The 20,607-nt window shown below is 44.2% G+C and overlaps 1 protein-coding gene across 1 annotated transcript in view; it reads left to right on the top strand.

Moving 5' to 3' along the window:
* Positions 1-10,044: 10,044 nt before the first annotated feature.
* The window catches only part of LOC121459485 (mitochondrial proton/calcium exchanger protein), a 37,900-nt gene continuing 27,337 nt past the window's right edge, over positions 10,045-20,607 (top strand). The window contains exons 1-2 of the mRNA XM_041669314.1: positions 10,045-10,308; positions 15,057-15,117. Of these exons, the coding sequence (XP_041525248.1) occupies positions 10,230-10,308; positions 15,057-15,117 (140 nt within the window). The 5' untranslated portion in view covers positions 10,045-10,229. The remainder of the gene's footprint in view (positions 10,309-15,056; positions 15,118-20,607) is intronic.

The following is a 20,607-nucleotide window of genomic DNA, read 5'->3' as shown; positions in this document are numbered from 1 at the left end:
GGCGACGTTCTTTCTGGGGGATCCTGTGAAAGTAAAATGATGGTTAAATTTCAAGATAATGTCTTTTAAAATTGCAAATAGTCTCTGAGTATTTTCGTGCAGGTCTGGCCAAAATGTTGTATAAGATGTGCACCATTTCAGCTAACCAAGTTGGAACTGTCTTGTGCAGCTGGTACCCAAAGCAGGTCTTGTAGTAGCGCTATCAGTATCATGACGCCATATCAACCAGGTGGAGTTGTTGTTATGGGGCCCCATCTTCTTCCTGGAAACTTCAAATGTCACTTCAGGAAAAACTCATTGTTCATTATGAAAAACTTAAACATTAATCATATAGACATATATATATATATATTCAATGAAAGACATGATAGATATATTCAATGAAAAGTATGATAGATATGAAGAAAAGCAAAGATGTTTTCTAAACTCATATTTCTTTCTGTCCCATATCATGGCTCTTGACATGAGACAGAAACTCCAGAAACTCTGGGTTTTTCTCTTACTAACAGGCTTGGAATTGGAGAGGGACTGAGCCAGAGTCCAACTTCAAAACCAGCTTTATAAATTTAGAAATATGGTTTAATATTACTTACACAACCCATTCAGTTGTCTTGATATTTCCTATTGGGCAGGTATTTTTCCATCTGTCAGTATCCAAACATCCAGGGTCCCTTGAATTTCTCAAAGATGAGTGTTTTCCTGTGGAGATAAGAACAGAACCCTGCCCCCATTCTATATGTTTTTCTTACCACCTGTATGAATATCATCGTTGTGGATGAGTTGTCATTTCTCCTTTCCAAGAGGTTTCTCCTCTTCAAATCGAAACTTGATTAATTTTGATGGTATCCACAATTTTTCTTCTCCTGTGGAAACAAGAGCAAAACCCCTTCCCCAACGTAGCACATCTCCTGGCTTCCACTGAGAGGTCAGCACATCTTTGAAATAAATCGGTTGATTTAGTTCAGCAGACTTTTCCATTATTCAATGTCTTTCTGCTGCTGTCGTTCCTTTCTCATTAGCGTTAAGAAAATTCAAGGTTAATAAAGCATTATGTAATCTATTTCTGGGGGTATTTTCAGTCCCTTTCTGTTTGTTCAGCATATCCTTTATAGTACGATTTGATCTTTCTATAACTGCCTGACCTGTAGGATTATTTGGTATACCTGTAATGTCTTTTATATTATAATAATCAAAAAAGCGTTTCATTTTCTTAGATACATATGCTGGACCATTATCTGTCTTTATTTGCACAGGTATACCCATGATGGCCATAACTTCCAATAAATGTGTGATTACTGAATCAGCCTTTTCTGAGCTCAGGGCAGTAGCCCATTGAAAACCTGAATATGTGTCTATGGTGTGGTGTACATATTTTAATTTGCCAAATTCTGCAAAGTGGAACACATCCATCTGCCAGATTTCATTCCTTTGGGTGCCCTTTGGATTAGCCCCTGCAGGCAGTGGCGTTTGGTTATAGAAAGAGCAAGTAGGGCATTTCTTTACAATCTCCTTAGCTTGTTGCCATGTAATTGAAAACTCTTTCTTCAAACCTTTGCTATTAACATGATGTTTTTTATGAAATTCAGAGGCTTGTAGCACACTACCAATCAATAATTTATCAATTTCTGCATTACCTTGTGCTAGAGGACCTGGCAGACCCGTATGGGATCGGATGTGTGTTATGTACATAGGGCAAAGCCTGTTCCTGATCAAATCTTGAACCTGGAGGAACAATGAGGTTAGTTCAGTATCATCAGGTATAAATTCAGCAGTTTCAATATGTAAAATAACTCTTTCTGCGTATTGTGAATCTGTAACTATATTAATAGGTTCTTTAAAATCCCTTAGCACCATAAGAATGGCATATAATTCCGCCTTCTGGACAGAATTATACGGACTTTGTTCCACCTTATCCAAGTCTTCTGATTTGTAACCTGCCTTCCCTGATTTATTGGCATCAGTATAGAATGTACGGGCTCCAGTTATTGGAGCATCACAGACGATTCGAGGAAGAATCCAAGAAGTTCTCTTTATGAAGTTAAGCCGCTTGCTTTTTGGATAGTTGTTATTAATGTCTCCTAAAAAATTAGCACAAGCTCTTTGCCATGGTTCATTATCTTCCCATAATTTCTTTAGTTCATCAGCAGTGAAAGGCACTATAATTTCTGCTGGGTCTATGCCTGCTAGTTGACGAAGTCTCAGCTTGCCTTTTATAATTAACTCAGAGACTTTTTCCACATAAGTTTTCAGTTTCTTACTTGGTTTATGTGGTAAAAAGATCCATTCCAAAATAATATCATCTCTCTGCATTAAAATTCCTGTAGGAGAAATTTTTGATGGTAGTATGACGAGAATACAATCGAGCTCTGGATTCACCCTGTCCACATGTGCCTGTTGTAATTTTTCCTCAATCATTGTCAGTTCTTTTTCTGCTTCAGCTGTTAATTCTCTGGGACTGTTTAAATCTTTATCACCATCCAAGGTTTTGTTCAAATGAATTATTAAATCAGGTGTTATTCCAATAGCTGGTCGTAGACTGGAAATGTCTCCTAACAGTCTTTGAAAGTCATTAAGAGTCCGTAGGCGATCTCTCCTAATTTGTGCTTTTTGTGTCTTAATTTTTTGCAAACCTATTTTATAACCTAAATAATTAACAGAATCTCCCTTCTGAATCTTTTCAGGAGCTAATTGCAATCCCCATTTAGGTAAAAGTATCTTTATTTCTTCAAACAGTCTATTCAAGGTATCCATGTTTGAATCGGATAACAAGATGTCGTCCATGTAATGGTATACTATAGATTTGGGAAATTTCTTGCGTATTATTTGCAATGGTTGGTTCACAAAATATTGGCACAGGGAGGGGCTATTTAACATACCCTGGGGGAGGACGGTCCAGTGGTACCTCCTTGAAGGTTGAGAATTGTTATAAGTAGGCACTGTGAAGGCAAATTTTTCTCTATCTTCTTTTTGCAAACGTATAGTGAAAAAACAATCCTTTAAATCAATAACTATGAGAGGCCATCCTTTTGGTAATAAAGAGGGCAAAGGAATTCCAGATTGCAGAGGGCCCATAGGTTGAATAACCTTGTTGATGGCCCTGAGATCTGTCACCATTCTCCATTTACCTGATTTTTTCTTAACCACAAATACAGGAGAATTCCAAGGGCTAGTAGATTCTTCTATATGTCCAGCATCTAATTGTTCTTGTACCAGCTGTTCTAAAGCCTGTAACTTTTCCTCAGCTAAAGGCCATTGCTTTGTCCATATTGGTTTGTCAGTCAACCATTTTAGAGGCAAGGCTGTTGGTATCTCTGAAGGGACATCAATTGCTTGTTCTTTTACAGCCCGAATGGCCGGTTTTCTCAGTTTGTAATATCTTTTAATATTATTCTCAGAAATATAGGCTCTAGATTTAGCAGGAATGTTAATTTCAGCATTCCATTGTTGTAATAGGTCACGACCCCATAAATTCATTGCGATATTGGCTACATATGGCTTTAATTTTCCTATTTGTCCCTCTGGCCCTATACATTCAACCCATCTCGTGCTCTGCCTTACTCGAGATAGGGTTCCAATTCCCAGGAGCTGAACATTTACATTCTGAAGAGGCCAATATGGATGCCAAGATTCTGGGATAATGATACTTACATCAGCACCTGTGTCCAGCAGGCCAGTAATAAAAATGCCATTTACACACACTCTCAGTTTAGGTCTTTGATCATTTATAGAAGTTTGCCAAAACACACGTAACTTATCTTTCTGATCATTATTGCTTGTAACAGTAGGCATGGGGCTTCCTAATTGTCCTGATGAGGCACGTTCTCTGCAGAAACTGGATATGACTGAACCATGTTTGCCATGGGGGCCTGTGAGGCCCCCCCCTCACGTTTCCCGGCTGTATCAGGTTGCCTTGTCTATCTCTTGTAGACCTGCATTCATTCGTCCAATGTCTGCCCTTTCCACATCTTCTACATAAACCTGAAGGCTGAGTCCTCCTATTTCTGTTATTTCTGGAAGATGCATTATTATTATTATTTCTGAAAGATGCATTATTATTATTATTATTATTTCTGAAAATCCGTTGTCTACAATTCCTTTTAATATGACCCATTTTTCCACAATTAAAACATTTGGTATTCTGGTGTCTCCTTTTACCATTGGAAATTGCTTCTTCTACCCATGCTTCAGTGCCATAATCAAATGTATCAACATTGAGTGTATGCAAGACCCATTCTTCCAACGGCGCTGATCTGAGCTTTAAAGGACCCAAAATCCTTTTGCATTCCACATTTGCATTTTCATAAGCCAAAGACTCAATCATTATACGTCTTGCTTCTGGGTCAGATATTCCTATTTGTACAGCCTTAGTTAATCTTTGTAAAAAGTCACTAAAGGGTTCTCTCTGACCCTGTTTAACTCTGACAAATGATTCCATTCTCTGTCCTGGGTCTTGTACCCTGTCCCAAGCCCTTAAGGCTGCTGTAGTACACATGGAGAGTGTGTTTTCATCCAAATTAGCTTGTTCCTGAGGATCAGAAAAGAGCCCTTCACCTAGAATTTGATCTAGGGAAATGTCAATTCCCTTCGCTTTTTCCTGCTGTTCTAAGAGTCTAGCCTCTTGCCTGAATAAGCATTTCCATTTCAATTGCGGTCCACTCTCGAGTACCGCAGAGCTCAGCTGGAGCCAGTCTGAGGGGGTTGCTCTGCTTGTCGTTGCCCAAGATCTTAGCATCTCTTTAACAAAAGAGGCTTGCATCCCAAAAGTCATGACAGCCTGTTTTATTTCCTTGAGATCATTCATACGCACAGGCTCCCATGTATCCTCCTTGATGACCCTAGGGTTTTTGGAACCAATCACCTTCTCTGTTGTTATTACTGGAAAGGCAGGTAGAGCTGTAGGTAGAGCTTTGTGGAAATTGTCCCGGAGAGACTTACCCACAGATGTAGTTAAAATTTGCCTTTCTACCCTTTGCTCTTCCTCATCAGAATTTAGAAATTCCTCAATCTTTTCAATTCTATTCACCATTGCCTTCTGCAATGTCTGAATCTCCTGTCCAGAATTATGTTCCAAAGCCTTCATTGAGGATTCTAAAGTATGAAGTTTGTCCATTAGAGATAACATCTCATCTTTGGACATAATTTTTATGGCATAAACCGTGCCTTCTTGTATTGACAATCTTTCCGTCAATCTGTCATAAGCTTTAGACAAAATCCGATTGTCACATTCAGCAGTTTTGATTCTCTCAGTTAATGTTTCATTTCCTACAGAAAGGGACTGAATCTTATGGTCCAGATCAGCTGTTCCCTCTTCCATAGTAATGAATTTCTCCTTAACATCAGCCTGAAGAACTTCAACCTGATTCTTGAGAAGATTGTTATCAGCCTGGAGAACTTCAAACTGATTCTCGAAAAGATTGTTATCAGTCTGGAGAACTTCAACCTGATTCTTGAGAAGATTGTTATCAGTCTGGAGAACTTCAAACTGATTCTTGAGAAGATTGTTATCAGCCTGGAGAACTTCAAACTGATTTTTGAGAAGATTGTTGTCATTCTCAATTGTTTTTAAGCGTTCAATCTCTACCTTAAGAATCCTGGATTCATCTCGTAAAGACTTTATCATATTTCTATTATCAAACCATTTGGTGCCAATGAAAACTACGAATCCCAGAAGGATCCATATATGTGGGGTGATAGACACCTCTTGTAAAATCTCCCACATGGTACAATTAAAAAGATCATTAAATTCTTGAACAGTAATGTGTTCAGACATTTTATTTATAAAAGAAAATTTTTTTACCTGCAATGATCGGTTCCTGCCAGTGGTGGTCTCTGTGTTTTTGGAGCCTGTCCTAGAACTAGCTCTTGTAGACCAGGCTGGCCTTGAACTCACAGAGATCCGCCTGTCTCTGCCTCCCAAGTGCTGGGATTGAAGGCGTGCACTACCAAGGCCTGGCAGGGCTCAAACTCACAGAGATCTGCCTGCCTCTGCTTCCCAAGTGCTGGGATTAAAGGCGTGCTCTACCACTGCCTGGCCGGCCTCAAACTTGTGATCCTCCTGCCTCTGCCTCCTTCAGCAAATCCTACCGGTGTGGGCCACCACAACCGGCCAAGTCACTTTGTTTTTTTTTTGTTTGTTTGTTTGTTTGTTTTTTGGATTTTTCGAGACAGGGTTTCTCCGTAGCTTTTGGTTCCTGTCCTGGAACTAGCTCTTGTAGACCGCCAAGTCACTTTGTAACAGACCAAATCTGACACTGTGGCAGCTTTTGTTGCAAAACCGCAAGTACTTGAGCTTCTGCTAATTCAGGCAGTGGGGTTCCGCTGCAAAACTTAGCCAAGGCAGGCAGAATGGGCCTGTGTCGCCGAGTGTGTCTCGGACTCGGCACTGGGGCCGGAGTCACGAACTGAAAAACAGCACCCGGGAGGGTGCTGTGTTAGCTAGCGGGCTACCCGCTTGAGTCGGGGGCAAAATAGCCCGACGTTGGACGCCAAAATGTAGCGGCGTAAACGAATGCAGACAGAGTGTAAAAAAATATATATATAGCCTTAATGTAGAAATAGACTTACAGAACCACCGTTCAGGTGGAGACCAGGAAAGCAGAAGCGAGAGCTCGGAGCTTGCTCGCCAAATTTATAGGCAGACATTAGCCCGAGGCGAACACGCCCCTTAAGGGGCGGGACTTATCCCTACAATGCCACATGAAAGAATGGCATGTAATAATAATAACCAACAAAATTTATCATGTTCACCCAGTTTCAGGTGTTCCCATGTTGAGAGACCGGCATATGAGTCGCTGTTCTGTAGTCTTTCTTGGCTTTTTTCCTTTATGTCTATAGTCAAGATTTTCAAGTCTCCCTCAATCAAATCTGATATTCATTAATTCTGAAGGAATCCATAGCTTTTCATTTCCTGTGGAAACAAAAGTACTGCCTCTTCCCCAACACACACATTTCCTGACTTCCATTCTGAAGTTAAGGCAGTCCTTAAAATATAGAGTTTGATTTAATTTAGTAGTTTCCATAATCCAATGTCCCTTGGAAGCTATTGGTTTTGTTCATTAGCATTTAAAAATTCAAAGTTAAGAAAGCATCATACAGGATCCAGATATCCTATGTATCTCCCATCTTTATGTGGCTTATTCTTTTTAGATTACTCTCTCTTTAAAGACTTTATTATTTTTAAACTATTTTTTCTATGACTGTCTATACTCATTTTTTTTACGATACCTGTTTAGAAACTTTCTCAGTCTGGACCGCTTTATTGTGCACCTGCAGCCTCTTCTGACCATATGAACTGAACCTTAAACTCACCACATGGCTCTGCACATGGTGCTGGCTGGCTCAAGCCAGCAGGCAGCAGCTGGGAGCCACGTTCTATACACCACGATCTGCCTGAGAGACTACAGGACTAGGAAGCTGTGTTTGCTTCCATGTTTGTGTGTTTAAAACTTTTTTTTAAAGCTTTCTCAGGTTCTGTGTGGAAATATGTGTCCCCATGTTGGATGCCATATGTAGTTGGGTGTTCCTTTAGGCTGCCAGCTCAGGCATAATGACACAGAGACTCTTATTAATTATGAAAGCTCAGCCTATAGCTTAGGCTTCTTCCTAACTATCTCTAATAACTTAAATTAACTCATTTACATAAACCTATGTCGGACAATGAGGAATACTGAGAACTCAAGAACATTCGCAGTGGGTTTTTGATCCTACTGCACGTACTGGCTTTGGGGGAGCCTAGGCAGTTTGGATGCTCACCTTACGAGACCTGGATAGAGGTGGGCGGTCCTTGGGCTTCCCACAGGTCAGGGAACCCTGATTGCTCTTCGAGCAGATGTGGGAGGGGGACTTGATGGGGGGGAGGGGGAGGGAAATGGGAAGCGGTTGCGGGGAGGAGGCAGAAATCCTTAATAAATAAATAAATTAAAAAGTAAATAAATAAAAAAATAAACCTATGTCATATCACATGGTGTTAGATAGGAAAAGGAGAGGAACTTGGGATGAATCTAGGCATATGAGAGAGACGCCAAATGAAACACAGAGGTAGTCAGACATACAGAAGAAAAGAAAGGTAAAAAGCCATGAGGCATAACAGATTAATCTAATTAATAAGTATTTAATTAATAAGTACTAGTTAGGAAGAAGCCCAAGCTATAGGCTGAGCTTTCATAATTAATAAGAAGTCTCCATGTCATTATCTGGGAGCTGGCTGGAGCGTCAGAAAAGGACTTGTTACACCTCTCTTCCATCCTGCACCTCCTGTTTCCTTTCTGCATCTCCTGGTGTCTCCCCTGTACCTAGATTCCTCTTCCTTTCTCTCCCCAGAAATTCTGCCTATACTTCCTGCTTAGCTATTGGTCTGCCAGCTTTTTGTTTGTTTGGTTTTTCGAAACAGGGTTTCTCTGTAGCTTAGGAGCCTGTCCTGAAACTCACTGCGTAGACCAGGCTGGCCTTGAACTCACAGAGATCTGCCTGCCTCTGCCTCCCAAGTGCTGATATTAAAGGCATGTGCCACCACTGATAGGCTTAGTGCTTTTTTGGGACAGGGGAACGTTGTTCGGCTTTTTATTAAACGGGGCACAGCAAAATACACTTTCACACAGTGGACAAATATCCCATAACAGTTAAGTCCAGTGCAGGAGTTTGGGGGGATTTATAGGACAGGATAAGAAACTTTTTGTGGGGTAAAGTTTTATAGTCAAAGCCGAATAATGCTTTTCTTGTGAGGCAAGTGTTCCTATCTTTTTTTTGTTTGTTTGTTTGTTTTTTGTTTTGTTTTGTTTTTTAATTTATTTATTTATTAAGGATTTCTGCCTCCTCCCCGCAACCGCTTCCCATTTCCCTCCCCCGATCAAGTCCCCCTCGATCAAGTCCCCCTCCCTCATCTGCTCGAAGGGCAATCAGGGTTCCCTGACCTGTGGGAAACCCAAGGACCGCCCACCTCTATCCAGGTCTCGTAAGGTGAGCATCCAAACTGCCTAGGCTCCTATCTTTATGCTGAACTGCCATCCCTATACTCCACTTAACTCTGCATCTGCTGTCCACACTACCTAGTGCACAGGAGAGCTTCCAGACATCGTTGGGAACCCTCTCTCATCTGAGTCCTGTGATGGGAAATCCTGCCGTCGCAGGCCTCTTAGTTATGTTCTGGTTCAGAAAAATGACCAAGTAGGTTACTCCTTCCTAATGGGCTGTGCTGGGATACTAGTTAAACATCCTTGCCGGGGGCCAGCTGGAATCCGAACTTGCTTGCATCCAGAGAATTAAGTTCATACTGAGGATCCTCACGTATTCTGCTGAGTTCACACCACAGAAACAAGGTAAGAACGGGAAAAGCATTCCGCAGAGAACCAAAGCCGGGTGGTGGGAAGCAGGAAAGTCCCAAGGAAAGGTCTGGTGCTCTGGGATTAGGTTGCAGATCTGTGGAGTGCGTAGGGTCTTAGGTCTCCACAACCTCGCAGCCTGCCATTCCAGATGGATCTATTCTGCCAGATCTATTCTGGAGTGGGCAGGGTAGCTGTGGGATTCCACAGAGGTGACCCGCCAAGAGCACAGACCGTTACGGAGTAGGGTTGCTGGCCTGACCGCGAACCAGGGAGCTAGGACCAGCTAGTACAGCCTCCTTCCGGGAGTCTGTCGCCCTGTCCTCGGAGAGCGATCTGCTCCCTACCTAGCCTTCAACAAAGTCCCATGAGCCATTTACTACACCTAGAATAAGCTTAGTTGCAAGGAAGCAAGAAGTCGGTTCTTCTGCCGCCACTTCGCCGATAAACGAAACTCAGAGGCTCGGAGCTGCGAACATGCAAGACTGACTCTAGGAAGTCCTGAGCTTAGCGAGAAACCGCAAGCAGCTCGTCCTTCCAGGAGGAGCCTCGGTGAGCTCTCTCAGTCGGGGTAGGAAAGCCACCCGGATGCACGCTGGGAAGGCTAGTCGGGGAACTGGCCGCCCGTTGCACACTGGGATTGGTAGTCTGGGGCGGGCTCGCCCCTCACCTAGCCAGAGCGGGCGCCTCCGGGCCAATGGGAGCAGTGCCTGCCCGGCCAGCCCCGCCCCGCGCCTCCGGACGTCTTTGCCGGGACATGGCCGCTACCGGTGCCGGGTCCTTAAGCTGATTGCCGGCTGCCGGAGCTAACTGCTGCCGTCAACAGTCCACGCGGGCCGGTCCCAGGCGTCGGGACGGTGACGATCCGCCGAGGAAGCGGGGCTCGCCATAGGACGACGCCGCGGCGGGCGCATGGCGTCCATCTTGCTCAGGAGCTGCCGCGGCCGGGGCCCTGCCCGCCTCGCGCCTCCCCGCGCCGCCTCCCCGCGGGGTAAGTGGCCGCGGCACAGCAGAGACCTGTTGTGGGTGGTCAGGGTTCTGCGCGGGACACCCATCTACCCCATGCCCCGAAGCAGCGCGGCGATGACAAGCACCCGGCGGCTCTATGCCGCCGGGGCTGGGCAGCTTCACTGTGACCTTAGTTGCCCTGGTCGCCGCAGGTCACCGCTACCGACGGAGGCGTTGGGAAAGTTCCTTAGGGCTGTGGCTGCCCTGGCGCTCCCCTCGATGATGAACAGAGCCCAGGCGTGCCCTTTGGCCCGCTCAGGCCTGGAAGCCGGAACTCCGGGGAAGGGAGATTGGGTTTTGGGTGATGCCAGCACAGTGGGCCGCTCCCTGGGGTGGGGTGGCCGCTGACTGGAGTTTTTTAAGGAAACTTGGATGTAAGTTACTGTAAGGATAAAACTTGGTCTACGAGAGTGGAACCCAAGACTTTATAGTTTACTGATAAAAGCACAGTTCTCACCTTAATAGTTGGAGCAAGGCGTGGTGTGGAGCAAGGCGTGGTGACATATGCCCTTAATCCCAGCACTGTGGAGGCAGAGAGAGGCAGGTGAATCTCTGAGTTCCAGGCAAGCCTGGTCAACATTTCGAATTTTAGGCCAGGGTACACACAACAAAACAACAACAGCAACGAAGTCAGTTACGATCGGTAGAAAGACAGCAAAGTCTGGGTTTGGTGCGGTCTTTCAAGCTCCCTCTGCCCTAAGAGCTGTCCACCTGTTAACTTGTTCAAGTACTTCTGGCCTTTCTTATTTCTATAGCCTAATTATGGATTAAAAATTATCTGGTAGTTTTTGTGTATGTTCTTATTATTCTAGGCATAAGAATGTTTTCTGGGGGGGCTGGAGAGATGGCTCAGTGGTTAAGAGCACTGCCTGCTCTTCCAAAGGTCCTGAGTTCAATTCCCGGCAACCACATGGTGGCTCACAACCATCTGTAATGAGGTCTGGTGCCCTCTTCTGGCCTGCAGACATACACACAGACAGAATATTGTATGCATAATAAATAAATATTTAAAAAAAAAAAGAAAGAAAAAAAAAGAATGTTTTCTGTAGTTAACCAGTGCCCTTTGAACAGAAGTACTGCTTCCCTGATAGTGGGTTAGTCAGCTGGTTAGCTGCGGAACCAGTAGGGCAGGGCTGGGTAGTGGGTAGGGGACTCACTGGAATAATGTGCTGTCAGAGGCTGTAGGGATAGGATGAACATCCTAGTTTTTAATCACAGTGAATAAGTTGAGGGCAACATTGTGCCAAAATTCTCTTGACTCTGGAGTACCTACCTTGTTCTGCACTTTTGTGTGACATACTTCATTCTCTTTGTGTTTCTTTGTTTTCTTCCGAGACACATTCCATTAGTCCTTGTGGCTCTTGAAATTGTAACAATTTCTCCTATTTCCTTTGATTTTCTTGCCCTTGACAGTTTCGGTGAGTACTTAGGTCAGGTGTGTTGTAGGGTGTCTCTTTTGGTGTTTTGCTGAAGAGTTCTGGGGCGGAAGGCACAGATTTTCAGCGCTTTTCTCATACATGCTGCAGTTAAGGTAAACTCATCATGTTTGATGTTGACCTGGTTCCCCGGCCGAAGTGTGGCATTTCTTTCCTTCCCCTTCGCCTTGTTATGCTGTCCTCTGTGAAAGGAAGTCACTTGGTATGCAGAAGTGGGGCCGACAGATCTGGAGTGTGTGAGAAAGAAGCATCCAGTCCACACTGTCACTTTGTAAGCCTGTGAGGACTAGTCAAGGCTCAGGGAAACCAAAGAAGACTGGCTTCGGTGAGACGAAGTTCCTGCAGCTGTTGACAGCTGCAAGGTGCCCCAGACCTGGAAGCTTTGCATGAAGGTCAGGGAGGACATTGCCTGGAAGGATGTAAAAGTCTCTTGGAGACCAGGTGAAGCAGGGAAAGACATTTAGTCTTTATCCCTGTTCCTGACACTGAGTTCCTAAAGCTTTTGGAGTGATTAACAGCAATGGGTTTTACCCCACCGCCCAGACAGGGTCTCCCTGGGTACCCCTGGCTATCCTGGAACTCACTCTATAGACCAGGCTGGTGCCTCTCAAGTGCTGGGATTAAAGGTATGTGCCAGGGGCTGGAGAGATGGCTCAGTGGTTAAGAGCACTGACTGCTTTTCCAGAGGTCCTGAGTTCAAATCCCAGCAACGACATGGTGGCTCACAACCATCTATAATGAGATCTGGTACCCTCTTTTGGCCTGCAGTCATAGATGGAGGCAGAATACTGTATACATAATAAATAAATAAATCTTAAAAAAGGTGGTGCTGGAGAGATGGCTCAGAGGTTAACAGGTTATTATTTTATAATAAATAAAAAAATCTTAAAAAAAAAAGGTATGTGCCACCATACCCGACTGGGTTTGTTACTGAAGGAAAGTAGGGAATAGGCCTAGGTAGATGAGGGGAGATGAGGAGAGGCCTGTAGTGAGCTGTAGTGAGATTAGAGGGCTAGGACTTAACCCTAACATCCTAGGAGGCAGAGAATATATAGTGGTCAGTGGACCAGAGGAAAGAATGCTGCAGAAAGAACCTGGGTTGCTCAGGACTGTCCTGGGCATGTCCTTGTCTCCTCTGGCTATTCACTTGTATACTTTGTGGTAAACAGAGCACTGTGCTGGGTTCTGTGACTTGTTCTAGCAAATTATCAAAACCAAGAGGGTCTTAAGAGATGGCACAGCAGTTAAGAGCACTGATTGCTCCCAAGGACTTGGGTTCAATTCCCAACACCCACATAGCAGCTCACAGCTGTCTGTAACTCCAATATCTGGCAACCTTACACAGACATATATGCAGGCAAAACATCATTGCACATAAGATTTTTTTAAAAACCTTATTTTAGACTTTAGAAATTTATGTGTACTTGTGTGTCTGTATGGGTGCAGGTGGCTATGGAGACCGGAACTCATAGAACTAGAGTTACAGGCAGTTATGAGCCAGCCAGTGTGAATGTTGGCGACGAAACCCAAGTCCTCTGCAAGAGTAGCAAGTACTTTTAACTGCTGAGCTGTCTCTTTAGACCAAACCCCAAATTTACAGACAGCAGAAATATAGGCAGCCTGTGCAGCTTAGTGGAATATGGACCTGCAAAGCCTGTCACCCTGGGTGACTTTGACAGTGGAGCAGGAACAGCCCTCAGATGTTATTTGGGGGAGAACCCAGGAAGGGATCAGAGTAAAGTCCACCCATTCCATCTTCAGGGTTCTCTGGGGGTGTTTCTGAGCCAAATCCTGTAGAAGTAGGATTGGAAGGGGCAGAGAGGAAGTTCTGGGCCTCTTTGGATTAAGAAGAGTCTGGAAAAATTTGGGCGGCCCTCGTCTGGATTTAACATGTAACACTTTCAGTCACAGAAACTTAACATTAAAAAAAAAAGCCGTGTAACACTTGTTGCTTGTAAGAATGTAGCTGAGGGTCAGCTAGATGACTCAGGTTCTTGTTTTCTGACCTGAGTTCCAATCCCAGGACCCACATGGTAAAAGAAGAGAACCAAATCTTGCAAGTTGTCTTCTGACCTCTGAATGGGTGCACATACAATAAATAAATACAAAAATAAAATTTAAAAACAAACATGATTTTATAATAACAATGTAGCCATATCTTTGTTATGAATTGTGAATAGTGGTGAAGGGACCATAGTTTTCCAGGTTCTAGCAGACCCTAAATATGATCTCTTTCCGCACAGAGCCAGAAGATCTCCCTCCTGACATAAACTGGTAAATGGATGCTGTTACTGCTACTCCCACTGCTTGGAGGATTGGGCCAAGGTGACCTTGCTGGCCCTTGCTATTGCTTGACCTCTACATGGGCCACCTGGCCCCTGCTGAGAATGGTACCTCTGGTCCCCACTATGCAGAGAGCCTGTTCTCTCCATCCTTCCTGCTTCACACAATGATGTGAATGAACTCTCAGTGTGTCAGGAGACTTAGAGTGGATTAGGGAAAGTGTCCAAAGTGTGTTCTAGTGATCATCTCTACTGTTTTTCTATAAGTGGCTTCCTTTAGAAATTTTGCTTTGCTAGGCGTGATGACACATACTTTTTATCCCAGCACTTGGGAGGTAGAGGCAGGCATATCTCTTGAGTTTGAGGCCAGCCTGCTCTACAGGGTGTTTCAGGACAGCCAGGGCTACACAGAGAAACCCTGTCTCAAAAACCAAAAACAAGACAATAATAATAAGATAAATAAAAATTTTGCTTTAGTTACATTCATTGTGTGTATGCATGTATTCCTGGACTGCCATAGCATGCTTATGGAGGTCAGAAGACAACTTGTTGGGAGTTATTTCTCCTACCATGTAGGCACTGAGATTAAACTCAGGTCTTGAGGGCAAGTGGTTTTATCCACTAAACCATATTGCTAGCCTTATAGGGGCTTCTTGGTATTTTTTTCCCTAGTAGTTCTTGTCCCTTGGAATTGTTGTTTGGTCTGTAAGGTTGTCTGCTTGCTAGGATTCAGTGTGCCCTTCCCCCTGCCTACCTACACCAACAATAGTTAGCAGGGACGGGTCCCACAGTGGGAGAAGACCAGAAGACCACGGGCCTTCAGTGCCCCTTCCCTGGGACTTAGCCTCAGACCCAGTTTCCAACTAGGGAGATTAGATGCTCTGTTCCACTGTGCTTTGAAGCCCTTCATCATGTATAACAGTCCTCCAGAAACTTACTGGTAGGTTCCGTTCAGACCTTCAAAGATGCCTGGTTGACACCTGTTTGCTGACTTTTCTTTGTTTTTGTCATAGGTAGTCGGAGGGATCGAGCTTGTCTCAGTTGTACCAGCACCGTGGGGTTGATAAGCCATGAGTAAGTAAGCCCATCACTGAATGTGTCACTGTGCATGTCTGCTTGAGGATGTTGGCCATACACCTGGAACTGACAACTTCTTTATTCTTTGCTTGTGTTCCTTTTAAATCTTCATGTGTTTGCTTCTATGGTGATAACCATATAATGTTGGTGAATTTTAGGAGAATAAGTACCATAATCCTAGTACCCAGTTATGTATACTGGCATTTTGGTATACTTCCATTTTGGTAGTTGTTTTTGTCTATTAGGTTTTGTTTGTTTGTTTTTTTCAAGGTAGTGTTTCTCTGTAGCTTTGGAGCCTGTCCTGGAACTCACACTGTAAACCAGGCTGGCCTCAAACTCACAGAGATGCGCCTGTCCCTGCCTCCTGAGTGCTGGGATTAAAGGTAGACACTACCTCCCAGTTTGTTTTTGTTTTGTGAGACAGGGTCTCCATATATAGGATGTATGGCTCAGACTGTGTTGTAATAGGAGCTGCGGGCTGTGTTCCGCCACCCAGTTCCCGCCACCGGCTAGCTTTACCCGAAATAACAACATACAAACTGTATTCTTTTAAACACTGCTTGGCCCATTATATCTAGCCTCTTCTTGGCTAACTCTCGCACCTGGACTAGCCCATTTCTAATAATGTGTGTAGCACTCCAAGGTGCGCTTACCGGGAAGATTCTAGCCTACATCCATCCTGGGTCGGAGCCATCATGTCTGCCCGGGAGGGGGGAGCATGGCCTCTGAGCTCACTTCCTCTTCCTCCCAGCATTCTGTTCTGTTTACTCTGCCTACTTAATTTTCTACCTATCAGGGCCAAGCAGTTTTCTTTAATTGACCAATGAAAGCAACAGATAGAAATATGACCTTCCCACATCAAGACTGGCCTTGAATTTTTGACGACCCTACTGCTTAGCCTTCTAGTTACTGGAATTACACGTTTGCTCTGACATGCCCAGCCTGACATTTTTACTTAGGCATCTGGTTTTTGGTGTAGTTGTTATAAGTATAGTTTTGTCTACCTGGTATGACTAATCACCCCGTGCTCACACAACTGAACTCTTTAGTGGCTTTCCATAGAATTTTGCTTAGTTCTTTTCAGCTGTTTGTGGCAGTATTGGGTGTGTTGGGATCTGTTCAGGACAAGGCAGACCCTCCCTTGAATACTTTGGTCTTTCAAGGGTACCTGCAGCTAGTCTTCTTTGTCCCACTAGCCAGCTCCCAAATCATGACCTGGAGACTTATTATTAATTATGAAAGCTTAGCTGATAGTTTAGGCTTGTTTCCTAACTAACTCTTATAACTTAAATTAACCATGTCTTTCAAACTATTTTTTTTAACATGGCTCAGTTACCTTTATTTTGTCCTTTATTTTGCCCATGCTGCTTGCTCTGTGTTCTGGCATCTCCTGTCTTCTTCCCAGCATCCTTTCTGTCCTGAAAATCTTGCCTAGCTATTGGCTGTTCAGCTTTTTATTACACCAACCCAAGTGACACATCTTCACAGTGTACAAAAAGATTATTCCACGACAGGTACCTGCATCAGGGATGCTCACAGTATGCCCCTCACCTCGCTCTGGATGCAGAGTGAGTATCGTGTATTTAGCCATTCCCTTTGGTACCTAAAGCCTACAAGATGACAGTGCCTATGAGATGATGGCAGCGTTTCAGATAAGGCTTTCATGGCGTTGGAAAGCCAGTTTCCCGGATGTTCTTGAAAGTGGCACCAACACTCTCTGTTGTATATAGGCTTGGACTTGCCCCAGGGTTGCTGTGTTTCTTGCAGCCCGAGTTTCTACCTCAGCCCTGTCTTACCTAAGGACAGGGCCAGGAGATGCCCTTGGCTGTCAGCTCAGGTCAGTGAAAGGGGATTCATCTCCTTCCATTTCCATGTCCCTGTCACTTCCTCTGGGAGAGCAGGAAACCAGTAGTGCCCCCTTCTGTGCTCTTCTCATTTCTGGAGGGTTTGTGTTCACTTAGAGCTGGGAGCTGATTACTCAGCTCTGAAATACAACCAGTGGTGCTTCTTGTAACAGATTTATTAATTCCCTAAAATAAAGACAAGGCATTTGTGAAGACTTGATTTCTGTTAAAGCATGTTTGACTTGATGCCCTGTCAAGTTCTGGGATGAACAGGCCTGCAGGCTTCTTGGACACAGCTTCATTTCTGTGGCTGGATGGCTACTGCATGCCCATCATTTGGTCAGATCCCCGCACAGCTGACTGAAAGAGTCCTGTGTGGGCTGCCACCGTGCGCCTGTTGAGTGAGATGTTCATTTGACTTCTCATTGGATAGTCTCAAGACCTCTGTCATGGAGCCGTCTTTGTGCTGCTGGTAGTGGCATTAATGTCTGTGTACAGAGCTTCTTTCACACTTTTATGTTTGTTTTTGGAGGTTTGTTTTGTTTTGAGAAAGGGTTTCTCTGTGTTACAGCCCTGGCTGTCCTGGAACTTGTTCTGTAGACCAGGCTGGCTCCACCTGCTTCTGCCTCCCAAATGCTGGGATTAAAGGCACCACCACTACCTGGCTTAGTTTCTTTCACTCTTCCTGAAGTGTGCTGGTGAGCTGGTGAGGTCCAGTAGGCTTTGCTCTTGGAACTTGGGAGGAGTTAGAATAGGATTTGGTTTTAAAGTGCCAACACCAAGTGGAGGTTAGGGGAGTGCTCTGTAGGCTCCATTTCTCTCTGTAAATTCATGAAGGTGTGATTAATAGGTACTGTGACTTATGACTGAATTGGCCTAGATAGTAATCCTTACTGCAGGGCAGTATATATGACTAATACTGGGATCAACCATATGCCATTTTCCTTACTAAGTTCTCTAGCTGATACTCGTGTAGGGACCAGTTCCTCATCCTGATCACTCTGAGATTTTGAGTGTCCTAGATGAATCTGTTAGTTCTTCTACTCTACAACAACCTTTGTGGAGTTGTGACTGAAACACCATTAAACCTGTCAAACCACTTGAGATTGGCAGTTTTTGTTTTGTTTTGTAGTGTTGAGAATAGAACCTAAACCCTTGGGCTTGCTAGGTTCATTTTGGGATGAATACTCCCAAGATTAGCACTTCTTTTCTTTTCCTCTTCTTCTTTTCTTTTCCTTTTCCTTTTTTTTTTTCTTCAGAGGTGGGGTTTTCTGTGTAGCACTGGCTGTCCTGGAACTCCTTCTATAGACCAGGCTGGCCTCAAATTTAAGAGATCCTCCTGCCTCTGCCTCAAGTGCTGGGATTAAAGGTGTGGGCCACCACCTCAGTTGTTTGTTGTTTTAACAGAATCTCCTGTAGCTGAGGCTGGCCTTTAACTCTTGATCTTGCTACCCCATCTCCCAAGATTTGGGGTTAAAGAGTGGGGATGGAACTGAGGACCTTACACTAAGCCATCTTCTACTGCTAAACTACCTGCCTTCCCTCTGCTTTCTTCAGACATTTCCATCCGGTGTGGTGATATACTCCTTTAGTCCCAGCAGAGGCAGGCAGATCTCTATGAATTCAAGGGCAGCCTGGTCTACATAATGACTTCCAGGCCAACCAGGGATACATAGTTAGACCCTGTCTCCCTCAGCTACCCACAAAAATATTTCTCTTTTTTTTTTTTTGGAAAAAGTGGTATCATTTCTGTTAGGTCCTGACCTTGGCCATTCAGGCAGTTCCCAGGTGTGTTCCACCCTCATTATCCTTTTCTACTGTATTGCCAGGTGCTTTCTGCTGCCAGTCTGTCTGATAGTTTCTAAAATCTGGCCTCTTCACATCATGATGTTTGCTTCCTGCTCAGCTCACTAACAGCACAGGTCCAGATTATGGCTGGACCCACCTCTCCTGTCCTGGTGCCCGTCTGCCTCGGGCCAGCTTCAGTCAGGGACACAGCATGGCAGCCCTGCTAGCTTAGTGCTCATTACGCTGGACGCTCTTAGCCATGAGGTGGCCGCACTTCCTGCTGTTTTAAAGGGTTTCCATTAGGGACATGTATTAGATTTGTCAAGTACCTTTTTGTTTTGTGTTGTTTTGCGACAGGGTTTTTCTGTGTAGCCTTGGCTGTCCTGGAACTCACTCTGTAGACCAGAATAACCTCAGACTCAGAGATCTGCTTGTACTGGGATTAAGTCATGTGCCACCATTACCACCTGCTTGTCAAGCAGCCTGTGTTTGTTTGTTTTTGGACACAGGGTTTCTCTGTAACTTTGTAGCCTGTCCTAGAACTAGCTCTGTAGACCAGGCTGGCCTTGAACTCATAGAGACCCACCTGCCTCTGCCTCTGCCTCTCAAATGCTGGGATTAAAGGCGTGTACCACCACTGCCCGACTGTCAAGCAGCTTTTTAGCATTTAAGATTCATATTAAAATGTGAAGAACTGTGCTTTATTAGTTAAAATTTTTTTTCAGTGCTGGGAATCAAATCCAGAGCCTTGCACTGCTAGGCAGGTGCTCTTCTACATCCCCAAGCCTTGTTTGGTATGAAACAGTCTTTCTGTGTAATCCAGGGTAGTTCCAAAATCAACTCTGCCTCCCAGTACTGGGATTATAGATATGTGCCACCATGCCAAGTTTTAGCATTTTTCTTGTACGTTAACCGTTTTGAACATTTGCTTTAAAAGCTAACATTAGTAACTATGATGTTCTATTGACCATCTTATACATTTTAAATCTTATGGATGAGCAACAAAAACTTTCATTTTGCTGAGCAGTATAAGAATCTGTGTGCATGTAAATGTAAGTGTAAGCACATGTATGTGGTGCTAGTATGTGCATCTGGAAGCCACAGGTTAACATGGAGTATCTTTCTTAGTCATTCTCCACCTTATTTTTTGAAACAGGATTTCTCAGTGAATCTAGAATTACTGATTTTGGTGGGCTGGCTGGCAATAGTGACCTGCCTGTCTACCTCCGATGTACTGGTATTATAGGTGCACACCACTGTACACAGCTTTTGGACTGGGGATCCAAATTCAGGTTTTCATGCTTCACCACAAGTACTTTACCAGCTGAGTCACCTCTCTAGCCCATGTAAGAAATCTTGACTCCTGGAGCTGGAGAGATGGCTCATTGGTTAAGAGCGCTTGATCTATTTGCGAGAGCCTGGAACCCATTCCCACATAGCCAACTGTAACTTTATATCATAGGGTCCGCATCCTCCTTTGTCTTCCATAGCTACCTGACATGCACGTGATGCATAAACATACATGTAGCCAAACAATCACCCATAAAAATAAATAAATAAGCCGGGCGGTGGTGGCGCACGCCTTTAATCCCAGCACTCGGGAGGCAGAGGCAGGTGGATCTCTGTGAGTTCGAGGCCAGCCTGGTCTGCAAGAGCTAGTTCCAGGACAGGAACCAAAAGCTACGGAGAAACCCTGTCTCGAAAAATCAAAATAAATAAATAAATAAATAAATAAATAAATCTTAAAAAGAATGCTGAACTTAATACATAGAACTCTCAGAAATTTTTATTTATTTTTGTAATTTTTTTCTTTGCTTTTTAAAAAGAAAGAAATTCATGAGTTCTGGAGGTGACT

Source organism: Microtus oregoni, unplaced genomic scaffold (assembly GCF_018167655.1).
Source record: "Microtus oregoni isolate MIOR12 unplaced genomic scaffold, Mior012 000019F_ref0000042, whole genome shotgun sequence".
NCBI classification, from domain to species: domain Eukaryota; kingdom Metazoa; phylum Chordata; class Mammalia; order Rodentia; family Cricetidae; genus Microtus; species Microtus oregoni.
The sequence above is the reverse complement of the archived record's forward strand: the minus strand, read 5'-3'. Positions and strand labels throughout refer to the sequence as shown.